The sequence below is a fragment of the Diuraphis noxia genome, unplaced genomic scaffold (genome assembly GCF_037042655.1).
Source record: "Diuraphis noxia isolate RWA-SAM2 unplaced genomic scaffold, SU_Dnox_SAM2 contig0001, whole genome shotgun sequence".
NCBI classification, from domain to species: domain Eukaryota; kingdom Metazoa; phylum Arthropoda; class Insecta; order Hemiptera; family Aphididae; genus Diuraphis; species Diuraphis noxia.
Window position 1 is genome coordinate 60598313 of NW_028301711.1, and position 21771 is coordinate 60620083.

The 21771-nt window shown below is 26.4% G+C and overlaps 2 protein-coding genes across 5 annotated transcripts in view; one reads left to right on the forward strand and one right to left on the reverse strand.

Moving 5' to 3' along the window:
* Positions 1–21771, forward strand: part of EDTP (Egg-derived tyrosine phosphatase) — a 30364-nt gene that overhangs the window by 1287 nt on the left and 7306 nt on the right. The window contains exons 2-12 of one of the 4 annotated variants that reach the window (XR_016189936.1): positions 1811–1867; positions 4425–4786; positions 4863–5048; positions 5344–5566; positions 6794–7125; positions 7199–7309; positions 7368–7748; positions 7811–7885; positions 7950–8032; positions 13462–13548; positions 20608–20954. Coding sequence is in view for 2 of the 4 variants with exons in the window: in XM_015518575.2 (XP_015374061.1) it covers positions 1811–1867; positions 4425–4786; positions 4863–5048; positions 5344–5566; positions 6794–7125; positions 7199–7309; positions 7368–7748; positions 7811–7885; positions 7950–8058 (1836 nt within the window). In the remaining 2 variants the exon portion in view is untranslated. Of the gene's footprint in view, positions 1–1810; positions 1868–4424; positions 4787–4862; positions 5049–5343; positions 5567–6793; positions 7126–7198; positions 7310–7367; positions 7749–7810; positions 7886–7949; positions 13435–13461; positions 13549–19438; positions 19658–20607; positions 20955–21771 lie in introns of those variants that run through there. The other 3 variants (XR_016189937.1, XM_089218063.1, XM_015518575.2) reach the window with 3 other exon arrangements.
* Positions 16877–21670, reverse strand: LOC107169001 (protein Wnt-16-like). The gene is made up of 8 exons (XM_015518579.2): positions 21644–21670; positions 21456–21571; positions 20593–20882; positions 19143–19299; positions 18369–18519; positions 17917–18057; positions 17585–17842; positions 16877–17526 (listed from the first exon to the last, which is right to left on the reverse strand). The coding sequence occupies exons 1-8, from the start codon at positions 21653–21655 to the stop codon at positions 17425–17427; spliced, it is 1227 nt and encodes a 408-aa protein (XP_015374065.2). The 5' UTR covers positions 21656–21670; the 3' UTR covers positions 16877–17424.

The window sequence follows — 21771 nt, forward strand, 5'->3', positions numbered from 1 at the left end:
TAACATAGTTAGGTACCTACTAATTTTTAATTTATTAATTTAAATATAAGTCTTGATTTAAAGTATACGAATATTCAAATTTACCATTCTATTGTGTATCCATTTTTGGTCAAAAGATCATGTACTATGGATATAGCCATCAAGCTAATTCTTGATGCCATAATGAATACATGATTTATGAAAACCTAAAACCCCATACTATTTGTGCACATACATTGAATTCAGATTGGTTATTGTGATTGAATTATCAGTCATTCATACATGCGCAGTAATAACCATGGCTCTAGCTTTTCAGTCATTTCAGCATCAAATTAAATCTACAGCCGTAACAGGTACATCCATAGTACATGATCTACGATACTTACTGTATTATTTACTATATGCTTAATTATCTTGAAATTGTTGGGTATAGGCATAGACTGGCCCTTTCTACACCAAATGTATTGATAGTCACCTCTGACATGCCACAGTGATGCAGCTTATTTAGTATAAATATAAAGTATATGTTTGGTTCCACGACATCCGCGTCATTAGATCCGGTGCAAAAATATCCTGTACACAAATTAACCGCATTAAAAATGTCCGGTATTTTTAAATAATTGTGATTATTCAATAATAAATTAAAATTATTGACTGTAAAAATATAACTGTTTTTCATTTTTGCAATGATAAATAAATAATATAAAATCAAATCTATTGAGTCAAAAAATAATTATAATAAAAATATAAATGTAATTGTTTTTCTATGACAAATAAATTCTATGAAATCAAAATTATTGACAGTCAAATAAAAATAATATTATAATAAAAAATATAAATGTAAGTATAATAATTGTTAGGTTAATATGATAAATATGTATAATTTATGATTAAAAATTTAAATTATGAGCAATACCTTTTAAGTAATTTAATATATCACCTCTTTGGTAATTTAATACAACATTTTCTATTTGCTGGTCCAAATCTTTATATTATTTTCTTTTTGATGCATGGCTTTCTCTTAAGTTAATTTTTTCTATTTTAGCTTCTACCATGTTTTGTTCAGTTTTAATAAAATGAATAAATTTCCATATTGTTGTATGATGAACCCCTATGGAAGAATTAAATGCATTATGCCACCCCTCTACTACATTATTTGTTCTTGGTCGTTTCATTAAAACATTTTCATATACTTACATTCCATATATTTAATACCTGATTCACTGTCTGTTGTAGTATGACATCGGCCTTCACAAGAAAATTTTTCATAGTCCTTGCAACGCCACACAATTTTTTCATCGTATTTTTGATGTATATTATGTAAATAATGTAGGTAATAATAAAAGTTTTTTGCCTTTTTGACTCTTAACAAATGTGAGTGGCATATTTAATTTTATTAAAAGTAAAACTTGAGTCAATAAACGTTTTATAAAACCTTACAAGTTTTTATGTGCTCTATACAACACGAAAACCAAAAAAACTGATTATCACCGGTTATCATTGTCCAGGGATATTTTTGATGCCGCTTATTTTGTCGGGGGGTTATTATCTACCGGATATTATTTATTCGGATCAAATGACGTGTCACGTATATGTTTTGTATCGTATCAGAATAACTCATGCAACCTTTATTGACACATTCAATACGCGAAGAGAGCCGGTATATCAGTAAAAGTTATATACCTAAATCTAATAATTTCAAGAAAATTTCTTATCTATTTCAATAATATGAACTGTGATAAAGATTTATGCATCTTGATTTATATCCTTTTAATTAATTTTTAAAATTATTATTTTATTAGTTTTAAATATCTATTTAATTGGTTTCTAGGGTTTTGATGTTATGGAAAAATGTCTAAATCTGTTGCGTCTGGACTACAAATTTATGGTAAGATGTAAAATACTCTATTAAACAATATTTTCAATATTTTTAATATTGTTACATATTAATATGTTACCTATTGGTGTTCTAAAATTGTAAAATAATGCACTAAAACTGTAGTTACTACAGCATGTATAGGCATATATTATATGGCATAATTGTATGTACTTTGTACTTAGTGGAAACGTCATACAGACATTGGTAATTGCTCTCAAGGTGACACTACTTTGTGGCGTCGTCTTTGGTTTTGAGAATACCTATGTTGTTTTAGTTATAATTTGGTACTTTGATGATTTTGAGTTTTGTTTATTTTTGGTCACTTGGACTTAATCGATTTTATTGGTCGAATAGTATTTTAAATTCAAGATAATATAAAGTTTTATTGTTTGCATAATTACTTTGAAGAAGAAACTATGTATATGTGCTAGTTTGATGTAACTGCATTACATAGTACATGTTTATTAGATTACTATTATATTATATTTTCATAAAATTGTGCTCATACACCTGTTAGTTTCATCAATAGTTGTTTAACTGCAGCTAAAAATGGTTATAGGGATACCTAAGTGTAAGGTTTATAACTACTTATTATAAATATGGTTTATAACTTAAAGCCTTAAAAAAATTTAAAAGCACTTATCCCCCCCCCCAAAAAACAAAAAAACAAAACATTAGTACATTTAATGTACCCGTAATAATAATAATAATAATTTAAATTAAGATCAAACTGGTAAAATATTATAATTTATAGCACATGAAGTCATGAATATAAAAAAAAAGAATATATAGATCCAAAAAATAAAGAATGTATCTGTTGCGAGATATGTATGTGTGACATCTTTAAAATAACAATTCTTGTAACTATTTGTTTTCATTTATTGATCACTGATCTTGTAATTGTGCAATATTTTTATAACCTACATAACATTATCAATTATTATCTATGAATTCTTGATCACAATTTGTAAATTATGGTGATTGTTGCTGAAAATTCTTAAATAAGTACAAATATGCAAAATAAAATTTTGTATTTAAATTTTCTGCTTTGAAATTTATTTCTATATCACTTAGCCATGTGTTACTTATGATGGATATGCAAATACTTTTAGACCTAAACTCTGATTATCCTTATATTTATAAAAGAACATTCCTTTTTTATGTTCCAATCTTCTGATGATACTATTGAATTTTTTCACAGTGTAGTTCCAAATACTTTCCTGAGTATCGTAATGTCATACGATTTTTCATTTTTTTGTCTGATAGGGAGAGGAGAGAGATAATTAGAATCATTTGTAAAGATTACTAATTAATTTAAATTATGAAAACTGTATCACATATTATTACATAGCTAGCTAGGCTTCAAACAGTGTAATAATAACGAAAAACCAATGTATATATCAATCGATGATCTGTTTTTAATTTGCAGAACATTATATACTAGGTTCACAAACTCGATTTGTTGAAAATGAATGGTCTGGTTGCCTGATAACCACATTTTAATTTAAAAAAATATAATTTTTTCTCTACTAAAAAGTGCGATAAACATATACCTACAATCTACATAGTATTATTAATTTTTCTGTTGTTAGTCAAAAGATAGAATTAATAATACAAAAAGATTTTACTTGATATTTGATATCCTATAAAATAAAAATATTTAAATAATATTATTTAAGATACAAGCGAAGCCAAGTTATTTAGCTAGTAATACATTTAATCATAATATTAACAGTGATAGTATTTTGTATACTGTATCCCTCTCTTCCCATTGATTTTATTGTGTCTTATTGTTTAATAATAAATACTATAAAAGCATCCATAATTAGTTTGAATCTTCTCCCCCACCGTTGTTTACTCCTGGATGTGATACTAAATATTGTATTTTATATTTATTTTCATTTTTATTTAGTCATAATTAAAATTTAAGATAATTGTCTGTCCGTTGAAAAAGATTTCTTTGTATATATAATAGTATAACAGTTTATAAATAATGAATTACTATACTTACTTACTGATTGCTAATGATAAAATTATTTTTGCATCTACCTCATATACTTATGTTGTGTTCATTTTCAAAGAAACAAAATATTTAAAACTGCCATCTGAAATTAAAAGATGGTCAAAATTGTATGATACATTATAATATTATATAGGTATAAAACTGCTATAAAATCGATAACAGTTGTTATTTATTTCTGTGAATATAAACCCCAGTAAAATTAGAAATACTCTTTAAATACCTACATATATGGATTTGATAAAAATAGGCTAAAGTCGTTTATAAAACATGAAGTTAGAAAAAATTGTATATTAACTAACTTATTCTTATAGATACATATTAATTTAACTGAGTTAGCAAAAATCATAAACTTGCCCATCTTTATTGATTTCATATAAAATTATAGATTTGAATAAAAATATTGAACACAATTTGATAAATTTATTAACATCCTATTTATTGTTTAACTTAAATAAATATATCATTACTAACTAAAACAAAATAAATATGACACTTGTTTTAATAATGTATTATATTTGTTTATTCGTCTGAACTGTTTTTTAGATTATTGATAACAGTAAAGGTCGTATTAATGAGCAATATCCACATAAAATACCAATTTTACAACATGAAAGGTTTCCAAGAGGTCCAAGAACTTCATCTAGTTCTGTTGATGACGTTTCACCAAAAGGAAATTCCACTCGAAAAAGAAACAGTTTAGGTGCTCCTTCACCTAGTAATCATTCATCTCCTGAACCATTTGTGCGATCTCAATCACCAAGACTTAATAGCCCCCAAAAAACTAGTGAAGTAGTTGGTACTGATGTTGTATTAATTGATACATTGATTAATGAAGCCAAATTTGCACGATGTCGCAACCGATTTGTTGTGCCGGTTATATTATACCAAGGAAAATATATTTGCAGGTTAAATAGTTTTTTTTTTTAAACTCTTAATGTTGTTATTAGTATATTAGTTTATTGATTTAATGTAATTTGTAAGGTCTTCAACAATAGCAAGAATGACTGAAATAGGTCTGGGAACTGCAACAGCGAAAGGTCTATCTTTTGAGGAATTTCGGCAATTGGACAAAAAAAGAAAATGTGATGTAGAATTACTTAATGCTTGGAAAGTAGGAACTATAATTGATTTAATGGTTGAAAATGAAAAGCAGAAATATTTATTTGCGTAAGTGTTCATTTAACAATATTTTTGGTATGTTATTTAAAGGGAATTTGATCCCAGCTTTGTTTTCTAATAAAATATTTAGTATTCTTTTAACACATTTATTGACATGTGCATGCACATGAATGAGTGGGAGTTCTACTCTCTTTTTTACGCTACATTCATATACTTACTTTACATATATCAAATTCCTTAAAAGTGGTTGGTATTAAATCCCCCCAAATATATTTATCATTATTATTATATATAATTAATATAAAATGTTTAATCATCATTTTTTTAAAATTCATATGTTAAGTGTAACATCTTCCGAAAAAGTAGATGATACTCAAAAATATGCCGTGTTCCGTATTATACCTACACCATACCCTGGATGTGAATTTTTCCATGATTTTAAGAAAAACAATTATAACTCTGAAGGATTAATGTTTGATTGGTCTGATCCATCTATTGATTCAACACTTAATGTGAAACCTAATCCTGCTGTTGATCAGTTGGATATTCAATGGAGTAAATACAAGGTTACATTTTATTAAATATTTTTATATTTTAGATCAATATTAATAATGTTTTTCATTTAACTATTTTTATTATTTAAGTTGGTTGTCACAATATCATATTTTATGCACAACATACTTACCCATAATGCCTATCTGATGGTACCAAAAGTTCCCAATCATGCCTAATGTATCAAATCTGTTTCTCTCAAAAACTTGCTATTTCCCTGCAAAGTTGATATAGAGCTTCATATAATATACACCAATGTCTTTATAGATTATATTTGTTTCTCATAATTAAAGAATTATGTCTGGCAATATAAACTTTAAATCTATTTACTTTCACAAAAAATCGATTTTTATTTTTTATTTATTGAAAAATAGTTAATAATTTAATAAAAATAAGTTAAGTAAGTATACTAAAATATTAAATTTTCACTAAAAAATAAAAATCTTTCTAATTGAATAAAATAAAGAATTTAATTAGAGACCATAATTAGATCAGATAAATCTGTGTATGTCATTTGTGATATAGTTTGGTAAATTTATATTAGGTAATAAAACTCTTTGATTTATAGGTGTTTATAAGTTTTTCAATATTATATTACTTATCATAGTGTTGTTAAAATTATATTTTTTGCTTTTTAAATAGAGCAGATATTCTTGTGTTATTGAATTATTTTTTTTTTAGAAAAAAGTATTTGGACATGGGTACCTTTACAATAATGATATGTAAATTAGAATATTATCCATAATTTTTAATTATGATTAATTAAAAAATAAATGAATAAATACATAATTTTAATTACTATCATATTTTGATTACCTTACAAATGAACTTTTGACATGTATATATGCCTTATGGCTGGAGGTCATTCCTGAAATATGTGTGTAACGCTGAGAATGTTACCATGAGACCAGTTCAATAGCTGCAAGACATATATACATGTGCTGGTGTATCAGCATGCAGTATGGATCCCTGTATGGTTGTGTGAGGTACCGATGACTAATATAACTACATTACCGTAGAAACCAAATTGTTTTTAATATATAGATGTGAAGTTCAAAATAAATTGAACAAATTGTAAAAAGAATTAATTTTGTGTATGACTCTAATAAAATCTGTGGAGAATATTTATGTTATGGTTTTCTAAATTGTTGATGACATTTAAATTATTAAAATGTTTGTATAATGTAGTATGATTGTACCAAAGAATATTATATGAAATATGATCAAATTTGATGTTATAGGAGTGGGATTTACGGCAACTGACTGAAAACTACTTAAGTTTGATGTTAAAATATGTTTGGTGTTCATCAAAAGGAATATTAATCCATTGCATCAGTGGCTGGGATCGTACACCTATGTTTATTTCACTATTAAGAATGTCGTTATGGGCTGATGGTGTTATCCATAAATCATTATCTCCTAGCCAGATTCTTTATTTAACACTTGGTTATGACTGGTATTTATTCGGACATAACCTTGAAAATCGTCTTGAAAAAGGAGAAGATATAATGCATTTTTGTTTTCATTTCCTTAAGTACATATTTAGTGATGATTTCAAGACACCTTCTAAGCCGTAAGCTTAACAATTTATAGTGATTAATTAGTATTAGTGAAAAACTAATGTTTTTTATTCTGTATAATATTAGTTCTGCAGTTACGGCACCAAGTAGTCCAAAATATTCCTCACACATGAGTGAATTTGATTTAACTGATTTGGATCAATTAGATATTCGTTCACGCAATAATAGTAATGGAAGGTATGTACTCATATTTGAATTTTTTTTTCACCATAATAATTTTATATTTATTTTATAGTAATGAAGATTTAACAAATGGTAAGTCCTATGATACATTGGATGATAATAATTCGCAATTTGATTTTGAACAATCAGCAACAAATAAACTAAAATCAATAAAAAAACCGGCAGAGAAGTTTTTTATAAAAGAAACAATATATGAAATGGAAGACATCGAGGACATTGATGATGATGATTTTATTATGTCTGATGAAGTAGAAACGAAACGGTATAAATGCTCATCACCTCGCAGGCGGCATCGTTCAGTTAGGTCTCCAGAATTAGATTTTGATTTTGATGATTGTGAAATCCCATCCAATTTAGATAGAACTATGCCGGTTGATATGCCTACTTCACATAAACATATAAGAACCTATTCAAATTCAAGTGAGACTGATGAGTGAGTATGCATAATAATAAATTTAAAATATTGTTTTTTACTTATATTTGTTATGTTATCAGGTGGTCAATGGTAACTCAAACTGGTAGCTTGAATGGTAATGATATGTCTGAAAATAGATTTCGACCTATTTCATCGTAAGTATTGTTTTAAACTATAAACTATTTGAAATTTCATATTTATTTGATTTAAATGTTGTAGACGAGAAAACAGATTATCTGCTGTCAGAGAATTATTCCATAAATGTTACAGTACATATGGCTACAAAACAGACGGCCCAGAAGGTATTCTTAGCAAATTATTGTTTTGATAGCAGATCATATGTATATTTAAATTAAATTTAAAATTCAACAGAACTATTAGTAAGATATATTGTGAAAAAGGTCAAATAGCTTTTTGTATAACATGAATAATATTCTACATCAATAATACTTTTTTCAGTTTATCTGAGAAAACTCATTTAATGCTTTTATCCCAAATTAATTTGTATTATAATATTAGGTGCATTGGGGGAAAAAAAAAACAAAAAATTACTCTATCTTAATCCACCTAGAGCTCAAAATGCATTACTCAATCTCAGTAAATTCTTCATATGGATAGATCAGTTCTTTCTATTATTTCTATATTAACATTCCCAATAAATTAAAATTAAACACTGTATAATATGCATGTATTTGTTTAATTGAAATAATTGTTATTTTACTTCTCGTGACTGACCTGCCCAATAAATAATTCAATGTAAAGAAAAACATTTTAATCTTTGTTTTATGTAAATATTTGACAATACAGGGAAAATGTGTCATACTATTTTCAAACATAATTAATCTTAATTTATTTTAGGTGCATATTTTTTTATGTATCTTTATTTTATGTATAACCATAAAATTGTATTTACATTGCAATAACTTGTAAGGTAAATAAAGCAGTATATTAAAATTTAATATACTTAAACTAAAAGATATGTGGTTTTAAAATCAGTACTTGGTTTAACATTTGCAATATCAAGATTGTGTTTCATATTTTCTAGTGTTGTGAGTTTGGAAACTTAAATTTAATCTGTGATTATGGTACACTAGGCTTACATTTTACTTACATTTAACTATCAGGTGGATGGAGACTTAATATATTGCTTAAAATTTGTTTTAAATTCATCATAACAATTATAATTTGATTATAGCCCAAATAGTGAAAACAATTCTAACATGAACATAATTTAAGCTCCTGTGATGTGAGAACCCTTAGCATCATTTCTTTTTTGTATATATTCATTCAAAACTGATTATTACTTGGTACCTTTTAAAAACTTAGTTTTGTAATCTATTTGATTAATAATGTATCGAGTAAAACCGATGTTCCATTATGTTTAAAGTAATATTAATATAGACAAATTAGTTTCATATCTTTAACAGGCTCTTGTTCAATCTTTGGTATACAATTTTATTTATATAAATTAACCATAGTAATTTATTTATTCTTCAAATAGCTGTGATTAAAATTAGTTTTACTCTCTTTTAATACATGGGAAATAATTTTCTGTATTTGTTTAATTTTAAGACATATGTTCTTAATTAAGGATATAGTATAATGTTTAGATGTATGCAACTCTGCATAAAAGTGTTAGCTCTAAAAGCATTAATTGTTGTACCAATTATCATGGAGTCTTATCAAATATTAGAAAATATAGTATAGCTAGTTAAAAATATACCTTAAAGATCAATTGAATATTAACCAAATAAATAATATAGATTAAACTTAGTAATTTTTTATACTTAGGATCTATCATGTAATACAGAATATAATGAATTTATTATAATTATACTCATAAAATGGTTGAATATTTATAGATACAAACTCTTTTTCCGAATAGCCTTGACCAATTTCTAGCTCTAAACCATTATTACCTGTTCTTGGATCGTTCAATGTTGTATTTAAGAAATATCTATTTAGATCAATTTTCAATTAGAGATGCCTCAAGTCGATTTATTCCACAGGAGACTATTTTTTGGTTCATTAGAGAAAGAATGTGTCCTTTGATCAATACTTGTCTGTGTTCGCGCAGCCTTACCAGATAATACCACACTTCGCTATAACGTGCCACTGTCCATTCTGATCGTTTATAATACAATTTCACTGAGAATATTCAAGTGTGAGGGGTATTGTGTCACAAGACGTTCAACGTCTGTTGCATACACTAAACGAGTTCTTTCTCTTGTGAGGGCTGTAGTTTTTCACCACGTGTATTGTACCCATCTAATAAATGTATAAAACAACAATTTGGCGTTCAATGTGATTAGTCTATTGTGATAATTTCAGGGGGGTGAGCACAAGATTATAAATAAGCAGGCATATCAGCTAGATGACCTTGCAAATGAAACATTCTTCTGACTTCGGAGTAATTGCTAATTATTATTTTTAATAGTATAATGATAATATACATTTTCCAATTGATATTGTTCTTTACATGTTTGGAAAATATGACACAATAATCCCGAATATCACATTTTTGATGACTTATTTGTTTATATAGTCAAGGGCACTTTGTTAGCTTCTGAAATGCTTTATTTCTTAAATGTAGTGATGGAATCAAGTTGTGTCATTCCAGTAAAGCAAGTTTTTGACACATTCATCTTAACTTTGTCTTAAAATCATATGAGGTGTAACAAAGCTGAAGGATTTTAGTTGGATAAATTAAAATTAAATATGTTTAAAAAAAATTATATTAATAGTTGAAACATAAAATTAAAATTAAACATCTCTTGATTTTTATATTTTTACAGAATTAAAATTGGTCTATTTAAAGTCTCGCCATTTTGTGATGTATTTAGGACTTCATATAATGCTTATTGACCAACTACATTTACATTGAATTTTAAATATTGTCACAGTTAAAAATTAATTATGATATCAATAAAATTATTTTCACTCAAGTTTTGTGAAATAATACTACAATAAATGATAATTTATAGCTTGTTGCTATGATTTTAAAAGACATTGGAATTAAATAATACTATATGGTATATGAAAAATCTGTATTATGTTTACGCCATATAAGTTTGTTGTACAGAAAATATGAAACATAATTTTGATGTTCAATATGTTAATTATTTATGAAAAATATATATCTACTAATAATGTTACCACATTTCTTTACATTTTAAATTATTGTAGTTTTTAGAGCTAATGTTAAAGATATTACTTTTAATTAATGAAATAGTCTGAAATAGAATACATATTTTAATAATGGTATACTTGTGTTTATTTTATGTTATGGTTAATTCATAATTTAAGTAAATGCGCACACAAATAAGTTAATAACTAACTTATGATTAAAAACCATTGAAATAACTTTGTCATTTGTGATTTATGGATATAGAGTTTGATTAATATATATATGTGTGTGTGTGTATGTATATTTTGTATTCTATTATTGTAATATGCTATAATAACATTAGGCTATATTAATAATCAAGTTTTCTTAATTGATATATTTCTATACTTCATGTTTTAAATTTAAATGTGTGTAAACCAATTTTCATGTTTTACAAAGATTAACTACTTACCCAACCATTAATGGAAGGTAATTTTTATGTGATGTAGAGGTATTTATTTCTATTAATTTTTTTTAATACCATGTACAGATTAAATAGTTAATTTACTTATTGTAAGTATTTTGTTTGATATCAATGATGTTTCTTCTATTTATTATTAAGCAAAATTCCGAGTACATATATTTATTAAAATCTATCAGTTCATGCAAATTATTTCTCATGCATAACTTTTTAATGAGGTTACATCAAACAGTTGTACACTATTTCATAAGTGCACAAAAATAATTTTTAATTTTTCTTGAAATAATCATTTAAACTTCCTTTAAAAATAAAACGGATGTATGATATCCTCTTAAAGCAAAATCAATTATTAAACAAATCAATTTAGTTTAGGGTTTTTATTTTGTTATTTGTATTTATGCAATAAGGCTTTGTAGTCTGATAAACATGATAGACCACACATTCAACAATCAATATCAATAATATTTTTATATTTTTTCTTAAGAGGACGCTACACCCGCATACGTTGTCTCCGTCTTACAAGTGCGTAACATAGCAAATTTTATGCTCAGCAGATCACGTTTAGCTCCGTTAGTTTAAAATTTAGAGTAAATTGACCTCTTACAAAAATTAAAGGTAACATTATTATCGAGGGCATGACGTAGGCTTTTTATTATATTTTAATTTTAAAGTGAGTTATGTGTATTTTAAGATATACAAACAATTTTAAATTTTAAAATACTTGCACTTGTAAGACGGAGACAACATATGTGGGTGTAGCGTCCTCTTAAATATATGTTGTTGAGTGCACTAAAAAAATACTGGTATTTTCAATCTATTGTAACATTAAATACTTATTTTATTATCTCAGCCATTACAAATAAGTTAAATTTGACTTAAATTAATTGTATTTAATTTAAGTTACTTAAATAAATGTTTATGTCAGTAAACTGAAATATGAAATCATGCCATTTTGTAGACTATTTAAAAAAAAAAGATATGACCTATTTGCTATTTGTAATAATAGATTAAAGAAAATGAAAAAAAAATGCATTTTATATTATTCGAAATGATTAAACAATGCTTTTGATTAGGTTAGAAATTGTTAAAACTATTGTTTCCCAACAAATTGCAATTTAAACATAGTTAAATTACGTTCATATAATATTAACTAACACGAGTTCAGATAAAATAATGCAATTTGGTCAAAAAATGTCCATTGGATGTTTTTATTTTTTGTAAATTACTCCAAAATTATAATTAATAATAATTAATTTTTAAATATTAGGTATGTGAAGAAATAATGTAATTTAATCATACATTGTTTTTATCACCATTGCATGATGAATTTATTTTTGTTTATTTTGAATATGCAAGACAATATTTATGACAGCAATATTGGTCAATAAAATAGCCTGTAACCTTTCCTGCCTAAATGTGAATTTGACTTTAACAAGTATGTGTTAAGTTAAGTTATAAGAAAAAAAAATTATAATAGGCTGTTTAAACATTTTTATAATTAATATATTGTTAAGTTCCAAAATTTACATGACTGTTTACTACTGTAGCTTATTCTATGATAATATTATCTAATTTAAAAATATCTTTTTATACAAATAAATATGTTATAATATGTAAGATATGATTATAATTTTTTTTTGTGGGGGGGGGGGGGGGATTTGGAAATTTATAATAAGTAAATAATGTACATAATGTTAATTTACTAAATCTGTATATGGTCTTAAACTACACATTTAATTTATTGTGACTAATTAATTTTTAAATTTACCTATTTGTGATATTCAAATAGCATTGAAATCTAATAAAATCGCAATAAATGCAGACACCAAAATCATTTAAAATTGGACTTATATAACTGTGTTCATAGAATTAAGTACTTAATATTTTTAATAATGTAATATTAGCCTAATGATTGGAAGTCAATGTACACCTCTTGTCATTGTTTATGTATGTGCATACTGTCGGGGTTTAGTTATAACTGGTAAATGGAAAATTGATTAATAATTATGTTAAAATTGTTATTATAGAACTTATTTTTTATGTTATAAAATGTATTGATTTTTGTAACATTTCATGATAATTAATCTTTTAAAATAATAATAATCGAGTTTTATTTATTTCTGAATGTGATTTTTGATTTTTAGCTTTTCATTAATTCTTCAATGATGATATTTATGGGGCCATGAGAAAAGATAAATGCAGGGCTGCTATCATTACTAAAATTTAAAAAAGTGACATTTTTTGGTATAAAAGTTACTTGATTTTTTCATGAAATATCATATTATCACTTTTAATTGGATACTAACCAGATTTAAAATTGAATGATATGTTCAACTTCACTATATTATTACTTTGTATGAATAAAACAAGTTTCTGTTTAGAAAAAACTAGGTGCCTAAGTCTCATCTTGTAATGAATCATTATATTGTCATTAATTAATATTATATAATTAAATCAGTTTTCCTCGACCTTACAACTTAGTTATTTATTTGACTTACAATTAATAATAAAAGAAACATTATTTATATTTTAACAGAAAAAAATGATATTGTTTACAAACATAATTATAAAGTTACAATTTTTAAATTAAATTAATAACAATTATTAATTAGTCAGTTATTAATAAATCTATCTTGGATTTTTTGTTCAATTTTGTTATTTTATTATTCTTTCTTTTTTCAATTTTTTTTTTGAATACACTGTCTCAGTTTCTTTTTCACATTCTTCATTCCTTAATTAAGTAGCAGTTTCGATCATACTCTGAGCAATTTTCATTTCAACTTCATAATTTTTTACAATCGCTTTTTTTAATCTTATATTAGCATCATATAGCAATTATCAGCTGCTTTTTTATGATGATCCTGATGTTTTTGTGCAGACTTAAGCTGGTCTTACAATTTAATGATATTTTTTTCACAATTATTTATCTCTTCAAGATTTTTTTTCCATCTATTTTCTTCTTTTTTAATTTTTGCCTGTTAGAGTCTTCAAGTTCTTTTTTTTTTGGCTATCTAGCATTGTCATATACTTTTGCTTAGCTAACTGTGCAGCAATTAAAAACTTCTTGTCAATATGCTCTAAATCACGTCGATTGTGAAAATTTTTTATGCCTTGTTTTATATTGAGTCGAGCATTTAACATGCGACAGGACATAGCTCTTTTATCTTCAGTTTAAACATTACCAGACACAGAAAATTGCTGTTCTATATCAGCACTGCTATGAGATAATGTTAATGCTGCCTTTATAACTTTTGTAATAAAAGGATATTTTTGGTCACCAAAATTATATTTTATCTCAAATATATTATTCCTGTAGTAATCATTTCGATTATTAAGTGGCATAGTTGTTTTTTCTAATCTCAACAATCTCCATTCATCAATTAATAAACTAGTCAAATTTAAATTCAGAAATTTTGACTATGTATCTCTTCTATTCACCTTTAGTTCATTTGGTTGTAAACAACAAAAATATTTTATTTTAGTTGCATGATTGAAAGAACTTTTTTCTAAAATGTGACAACCAGCTGCTTTGTAACGAGTCTGCGCATTCTTCAAAAACATTATTTTATTTTTTTCATCAAATGTTGCTAATATTTCTGAAACATTATCAGGCAATTTAATTGAGCTTATTGGTTTTAGATTTTCATTTATAAATAGTGAATCATTGTTCCATGTTCCATATTTCATTTCTATGTTTTGGGTACATATATTTTAAAGTAATGCATTAATGCTTCCCAATGTTCTAATATTCTTTCATCTGCTGCACCTATTGTGAGCCACCACAAAGAACAGTGTTTTATAAATTGGTGCCCTGGAATTCTTTTTTCAATTTGAATGACTGAATAATCTTCCCATTGCTTGGGCCACCCTATAAAAAAATAATAAACAAGTATAACAAATTCTGATACATCAGATCCATAACTGTCAAGACTTTTAAGAAAAACACTGTGTACTATATGGATATTGCATGAACCAATATCAATTAGTCCATGACCTCTAATAGATTTTATTCCTTCATTTACAAGTTGAAACCCTTTTTTATTAACATTTGGTTCATCTGAGCCTAACATTAGTAATTTTTCTTTGGGAAGGTCTGCATTGTCTAATGCCAACAACAAATATCCTTTAATCTTTACCACTGTGGCAGAAGCAATAAAAAAAGTTTCTAAATGGCTTACAACAATCTCTTTCTTTGTGTTACACCAATAACGCACATCGACTTGTAACTCTTTCTTACTTCCAGAGTTGGTGGTTTCATCATACATACGCGTATAATATGTTGAATGGTTTTGAATTCCATCTAAAACAATCTGTCTAAAATGAAGACTTAAAGCATCTGTAATTAGGTAAGACATCTTTGAGCGACTTAGACTAAATTTATTAGGAACTGCTTTTGGAAACATAGCTTTAAATAATTCATTTAGTTCATCACATGAACTGCCTGTCATATTGCACAATACACTCTTCATGGTCCACATAAGTTCAGCTTTAGAAGCATCATCTTGCTTGCAGTATACTCCAAGTTCTGGATTACCAGAAGGAATAACATTTGTTGACTCATTAAACTCTGTCGTTGTAGAGCTTGATGATTTTGACACTAGACTAAGGTGTAACCGTTTTAAATTCAACTTACTTTTACAATTTGTGTTTGTCAGTTATGGAGTGCTGAAACAGAGCTTGATATTTTTTTTTGTCACATTGAATATTGTTTGAGCAATACAAAATATTTGTGTTTTGTCAACTTGCTTAGCCCATTCTGATATCTTGTAACCAATACTTTCAGTTTTCTAAAACCACACTTTATTCACAGTACACTATCCCACTTCACTGGAGGTTATCTTTTTAGTTTAAAGAAAGAAGTGAAAAAACATTTATTTACAAAAATAATGATAATAGATAATAACGAATAAGACTATTATATTAATATGTTACTAGCATATAGTAATATAGCATATTAATTTAATATTCTATTATTAGTTTTGTTGTACCATCTATGGTTCATACACAATCTTATTTCCAGTGTAACCAACATACAAACAAAATTTAGGCATGTTAACAATATATGATATGATATTTCATAGACCTATAAAGTAAAAGATTGGACACCGATTTTACACTAAAATATTACGTACTACGTACATATTATGCAATTGGTGTAAAATGGGTGAAATTAGTAAGATTTTAATAAAATTGTTATGATTGTTTTGTATTCAGTTTTGTAATATGAATATCTAGATAGGAGCAAAAAATATCTCCTAATGTTACACAAAATAGGGATGATAAGTGACTATTTTTATGAAAATGCAAAAAGTGACATCTTATCAATAAAGTGATAAAAATGACTTAGTAGCAGCCCTGTTAACGTCAGACTTTGAATACTTTAATTACTCGTGAAATGTTTTATGTATGATTCAACATCCTCGTTTTCTTAATTTGTTTTATACTTAAATTCATATTTATACAGTTATAAAATTATAAATTAGTAGTTGAATACATTTTTAATTTGTTTTTCAGTATATAAATTAATGAGTCATAAAATAAAATAAAATAAAACCAAACTTATAGTTGAATAATAATTTAATATGTTAAGGAATAATATGACATTCTTATATATCGTTACATTTTAATACTAAATATAAATATATAATGCCCTAAACGCTACACAATATGATCTCGAATACTACAGAGTATGTGAGTGCAAGCGACAGTTGATCAATTGTGGAAGACGTGTGTGAATAGTTTCTTTGAGGAGATCAGAAACATATAAATATAATATAAATAATTTGAATGTTGTAGAATATGCTTGATTTTATTGTTATTTTTGATATGTATATGAAAATTATTTGCTACAAAGTAAAATACCCATATAACAAAAGCGCTCAGTACTAAATGATTTTTCCGTTAAAAAGAGATTATAATATATACGGGATACTGAATTGTTCAAAGGAGATTTCTGAAGGTTCTTTTGTTATAAGGAAATTTTACTGTATATATTGTTTCTATTAATTGAATTCAATCTGGCAATTTATACATAAGAACAAACTAAAGATTTCTTTTGAAGCAATCATAAAAAATTTAATCCCAATTACACGTTAAATCCTATGTATTTATTTACAAGATTTTTGTTCAATGTTTTTGTAGCATTTATCGCATTTAACATAACAGCACCATACAAATTTGCAATTGCAGTGTTCTTCTTCCTTTACAACCTGAAAAATATTAACACATTTTTATTCCACATTCATAATTATTAGTCATATTTATTACCTTAGTGATATAACCACGACCACAACACAGTTTATTACAAGAATCCGGTCCAGTTGATGTAATATTGCATCTACGCCCTTCTGTACCAAGTACTCCGTTTTCAAAGTCTTGCTTACAATAGTTTGGAGACTTTTGTATATGCACCAATTCCTTTGATTCGATTAACATTCGTCTATTTAGTCTCTTTAAAGCTCTAGGCTCTCTCTTCTTATGCATTGTACTGTTTTTCTTTTGTGAATCATTCACTATATGATTTATCTATCACAAATAATGGAAGTTATCAACAAACATAAGAATTATTTTTTTTTTAAATATCACATTATAAAACATACAAGTATAGCCTTTCCATATTTCTGTTTTAGTTCATTCCCAATTTCATTGAATGATGGCATAAATTTCCAACAGGTTTTTAGTTCACACGATCCTGACACACCATGACAACGACAATGCATTTTCATTAATGACATAACAATCTGAAAATTGTATAACTGATTAACTTTTAATTGTAGATTAATAGTACAAAACAAATTGTAGTTTTTCTGACTTATAAAAAAGAGACCAACCACTAAGGACATTTTGTAATGAAATCTTACTAACTAATCAGTGCCTAGTTTTTAACCTAACCCTCAAAACTTGATATCACCCATTACTTATTATAATACAGATAAAAATAATTTGTTATTATTAACTATTGTGATTTTTATAAATAAGTTCTGTTTAATGCTACCAAGGATATTATATGCTGAATCATTTAAAAAAAAAAAAAATCAACTGCCTGTATTACCTGTCTGCCTACTTCATTGTTGTGCAAGTTCATTTTGAGTCGATTAGACCAGATTCTCTTTTGTTTTGTAGTTTTAAAATTATCTGGGCGATTGGGTTCAGACCCATCAACAAATTTTCGAGAGAATTGCAATCCAAAACGTAAATTATCACTGAAATTTAAATATATATATATAATAAGCATTATACAGTGTGATCAGATTTTCAGGTAATATTAAATTTCCCTGCTGAAATATGTTGGAAATTGACGTTTTCAAAATTCAAGGTCAAATCTTAAGTGGCTCGCATTTAAGCCGGGTCCACACGATGATAGTTACTCTCGCGATAGTTGCTATCGTGATAGTACTATCGAATACTATCGCCGTGTGAACATAGCAATAGTAACTGTCGAACCATCGTGAGAGCAGCTCTCACACTATCATACATGCATGATAGTTGAGAGCTACTATCACGATAGCGACTCTTGCGAGAGTAACTATCATCGTGTGGACCCGACTTTAATAATTATTAAAGAGTCATAGTTGTTCAGTAAAAAAACTTAAAAAAAAATATTGTATGAATAATAGATATTGTTATTTGTAAAGTTAGGTATAGAAGAATATACATCTAGATTTAAAACATTTAAAAATATTTCTATAAATGTACATTTTTATACCAATACTAATTAAAGATGTCCTAATACAATGTAACATGTTTTAATGTTACCTGAGAAAATGATCACTGTACATACATTTATTTAACCATAAAATTATTACATTAATCTAATAATATTTACCTGCAACCTCCCCATTTCCATCCTTCTGGTGTCGTTTGGCCATGTTGCATAGAGTCACAACTGCATTCAGTTAATTTACCAGAACTGCATGCATTTGTAATTGAATACACTACACCTGCACTGGTGATGGCATATATGAAAGCAGTCTCTTTACTACCTACACAAGTAAATAATAATAATTACTAATTATGAAATTTTCTGTCTTAAAATACATTCATTTTGTATAAGTCTTATAATGTTAATACATTTGTTTTTATTATTATATCTATCATCTAATGTGACAATTTGTTTTGTAGACAACTGATATTCCATGGGTGTGCTCTTACGGAGTGAGGCGTGGTAAAATTTGTGTTTACATAAGCATATAACATTATAATATAGTCGTGGATATCATGGTAATTTACTGTTGTTGTGATAGTGGAATAAAATTAAGCACATTTGTGTGCAACACCTCACTAATTTTATTCACATCAGCTTGTGATGCTCAGCTCCACAGAAAAACTGATACATTTATAGTGAGTCACTTTCAAAATTAAAAACCGTGAATTGCCCCCTCAATTATTTAGTCAGTATAGTTCATAAACTGTTTACTGTGTTTAGTAATGGGACATTATTAATATTAATTTTATTCTTATTGACAGTAGTTATTGATTTACAATAAAAATGTATGTTGAAGTATTAATAAACAAATAGGGACATTGTCTAAGTAATAAGAAATTAATGCTAACCTATGATGTTAAATGAATTATTGTTACATCTATTCCTCTATTTAGATGATGGTTTTGTTTTCACTCTGAAGCTTCTGTGTAAGCATATAGGCTACCAAAGAATATGTTAAATGGTATTAATATTTTAACAATTGTTCAAATATTGCTGTATTTTTCGATTATTTAAAAAAAATATTTAGAAAGTTTTTCTTTGACTTTGAAAGTATGTATTAACTAAATCCAACTTTCAACTAGAAATCTCCCATAAAGTTTATGATCAGTGTATTAATATTATTAAAGTATCTTTAGACACACACACAAAAATAAAAAATAAAAAACAACATTGTAAAATCAGGGGTAAAATCAATACATTCATTGTTTCATTTAAAATCTTAAAGATAATTTTACCTATATTATATAATTTTAATTGTATTAGATTAATAATTATTAAAGTCATTAAAAGTTTATAATATTTAATTGCTTGCAATTTTAATATATTAGTAACAAAGTATATTAATATGGCAATTATTTATTGATAATTATTGTTAAAAAAAGTTGTATTTTAAGATATTTAATATAAAATAAAAATAAAAGGAAAAGTGATTTGATTAATATGTTAGTATTTAATTTATCCGGAAAAAACAAATCAATACACAAAATGAGTTTTAATTGTATGGGTTTGATGCTAATTTTATTATAGTTATAATAATTAATCAAACATTATAAAATTATTAATTACAAACCTTTGTCTAGTGTAGGTCCAAATACACTTTGTTCGTTTTCCATAACTGAACAATTCCATCGTTCATGGCGAAATTGAAGCTGACACTGTTCAATGGCTTTTTTAGCTCCATCAGAAACTGAGTATATAGCATTTGGATGTTTCATGCACACATCAACTTGTTTTAATGCTAAACCAGGTAAAGCACTACAAACAGCTCTGGCTTGAACTATTTCTGGATCCTCAATCTCTGAGCCTGGTGATGCTTGTTGTTGTTGAAGAGGCGGAGGTATTCCTATTATACCTAAATACCTATAATTTAAAAATTAGTACATAGTTAAGATATTTTATAAAAGTAATATAAATAAATAATTTCTACAAAAAGGGACTAATTATTAACTCTAAGGGTTAATTTGTGTATGTATTTATATGGAAGTAGATACCGATTTCGAGGTATTTTTATACATACACATTATGTATAACTACAAGCCATTACCTGAAAAATATATAAATTTACAAAAAATACACTACAAATAAAAATTTAATGATGATAATATAAGCTGTTGCGAGTTACTTATGAAAGGAAACCTAGTTCACTGTACCTTTAGAGGCTAAAACAACTGTTTGTGTATTAATTAATTACACATGTTTTAATAAAATGTACTAGAATATTCAAACATAAAATACAATTCAGTGAAAATAATCAATTTATTCAAAAATATTAAAAGCATTCAATAGGTAGTTATAAAAATAAATAATTTAAAAAATGCTAAACGCCACAATAGTAAAAATGAAAAACACTCAAACTACATAACACAATATTTAGCAAACACAATAATGACTACAATCACTTTCCAATGGAGACTAGCTAATAAAATGACTTACATCCAATTTGGACTTGCAGATAATGCAAATGGCAGAATAAACACAATCACTTGAATGAAACTCATCAAATTTCTCATACTGGCCAATGTTACAGATAATATAAGAATCGAAGTACTCTATATGAATTGTAGAGAATTTGTATAGATTAACCGAATAACATTGTCATCCTAGTATAAACTATGACATACGAGTAGGGTCATCAAAAAACCAAACAGTCACCAAGCTGGGACACCTAGATGACAGTTGTGGATGTGTGTAACCTACGGACGTATATAAGCCGATCGTTGAAATTGTTTGGAATGCATTCATGGTACCA

Coding starts and splice junctions, on each gene's coding strand:
- LOC107169001 (XM_015518579.2), bottom strand. Junction 18,058..18,368: donor ACAATGAAGTAGGCAGACAG/GTAATACAGGCA, acceptor TACAATTTTCAG/ATTGTTATGTCATTAATGAA. Junction 17,527..17,584: donor GTCGTGGTTATATCACTAAG/GTAATAAATATG, acceptor AATATTTTTCAG/GTTGTAAAGGAAGAAGAACA.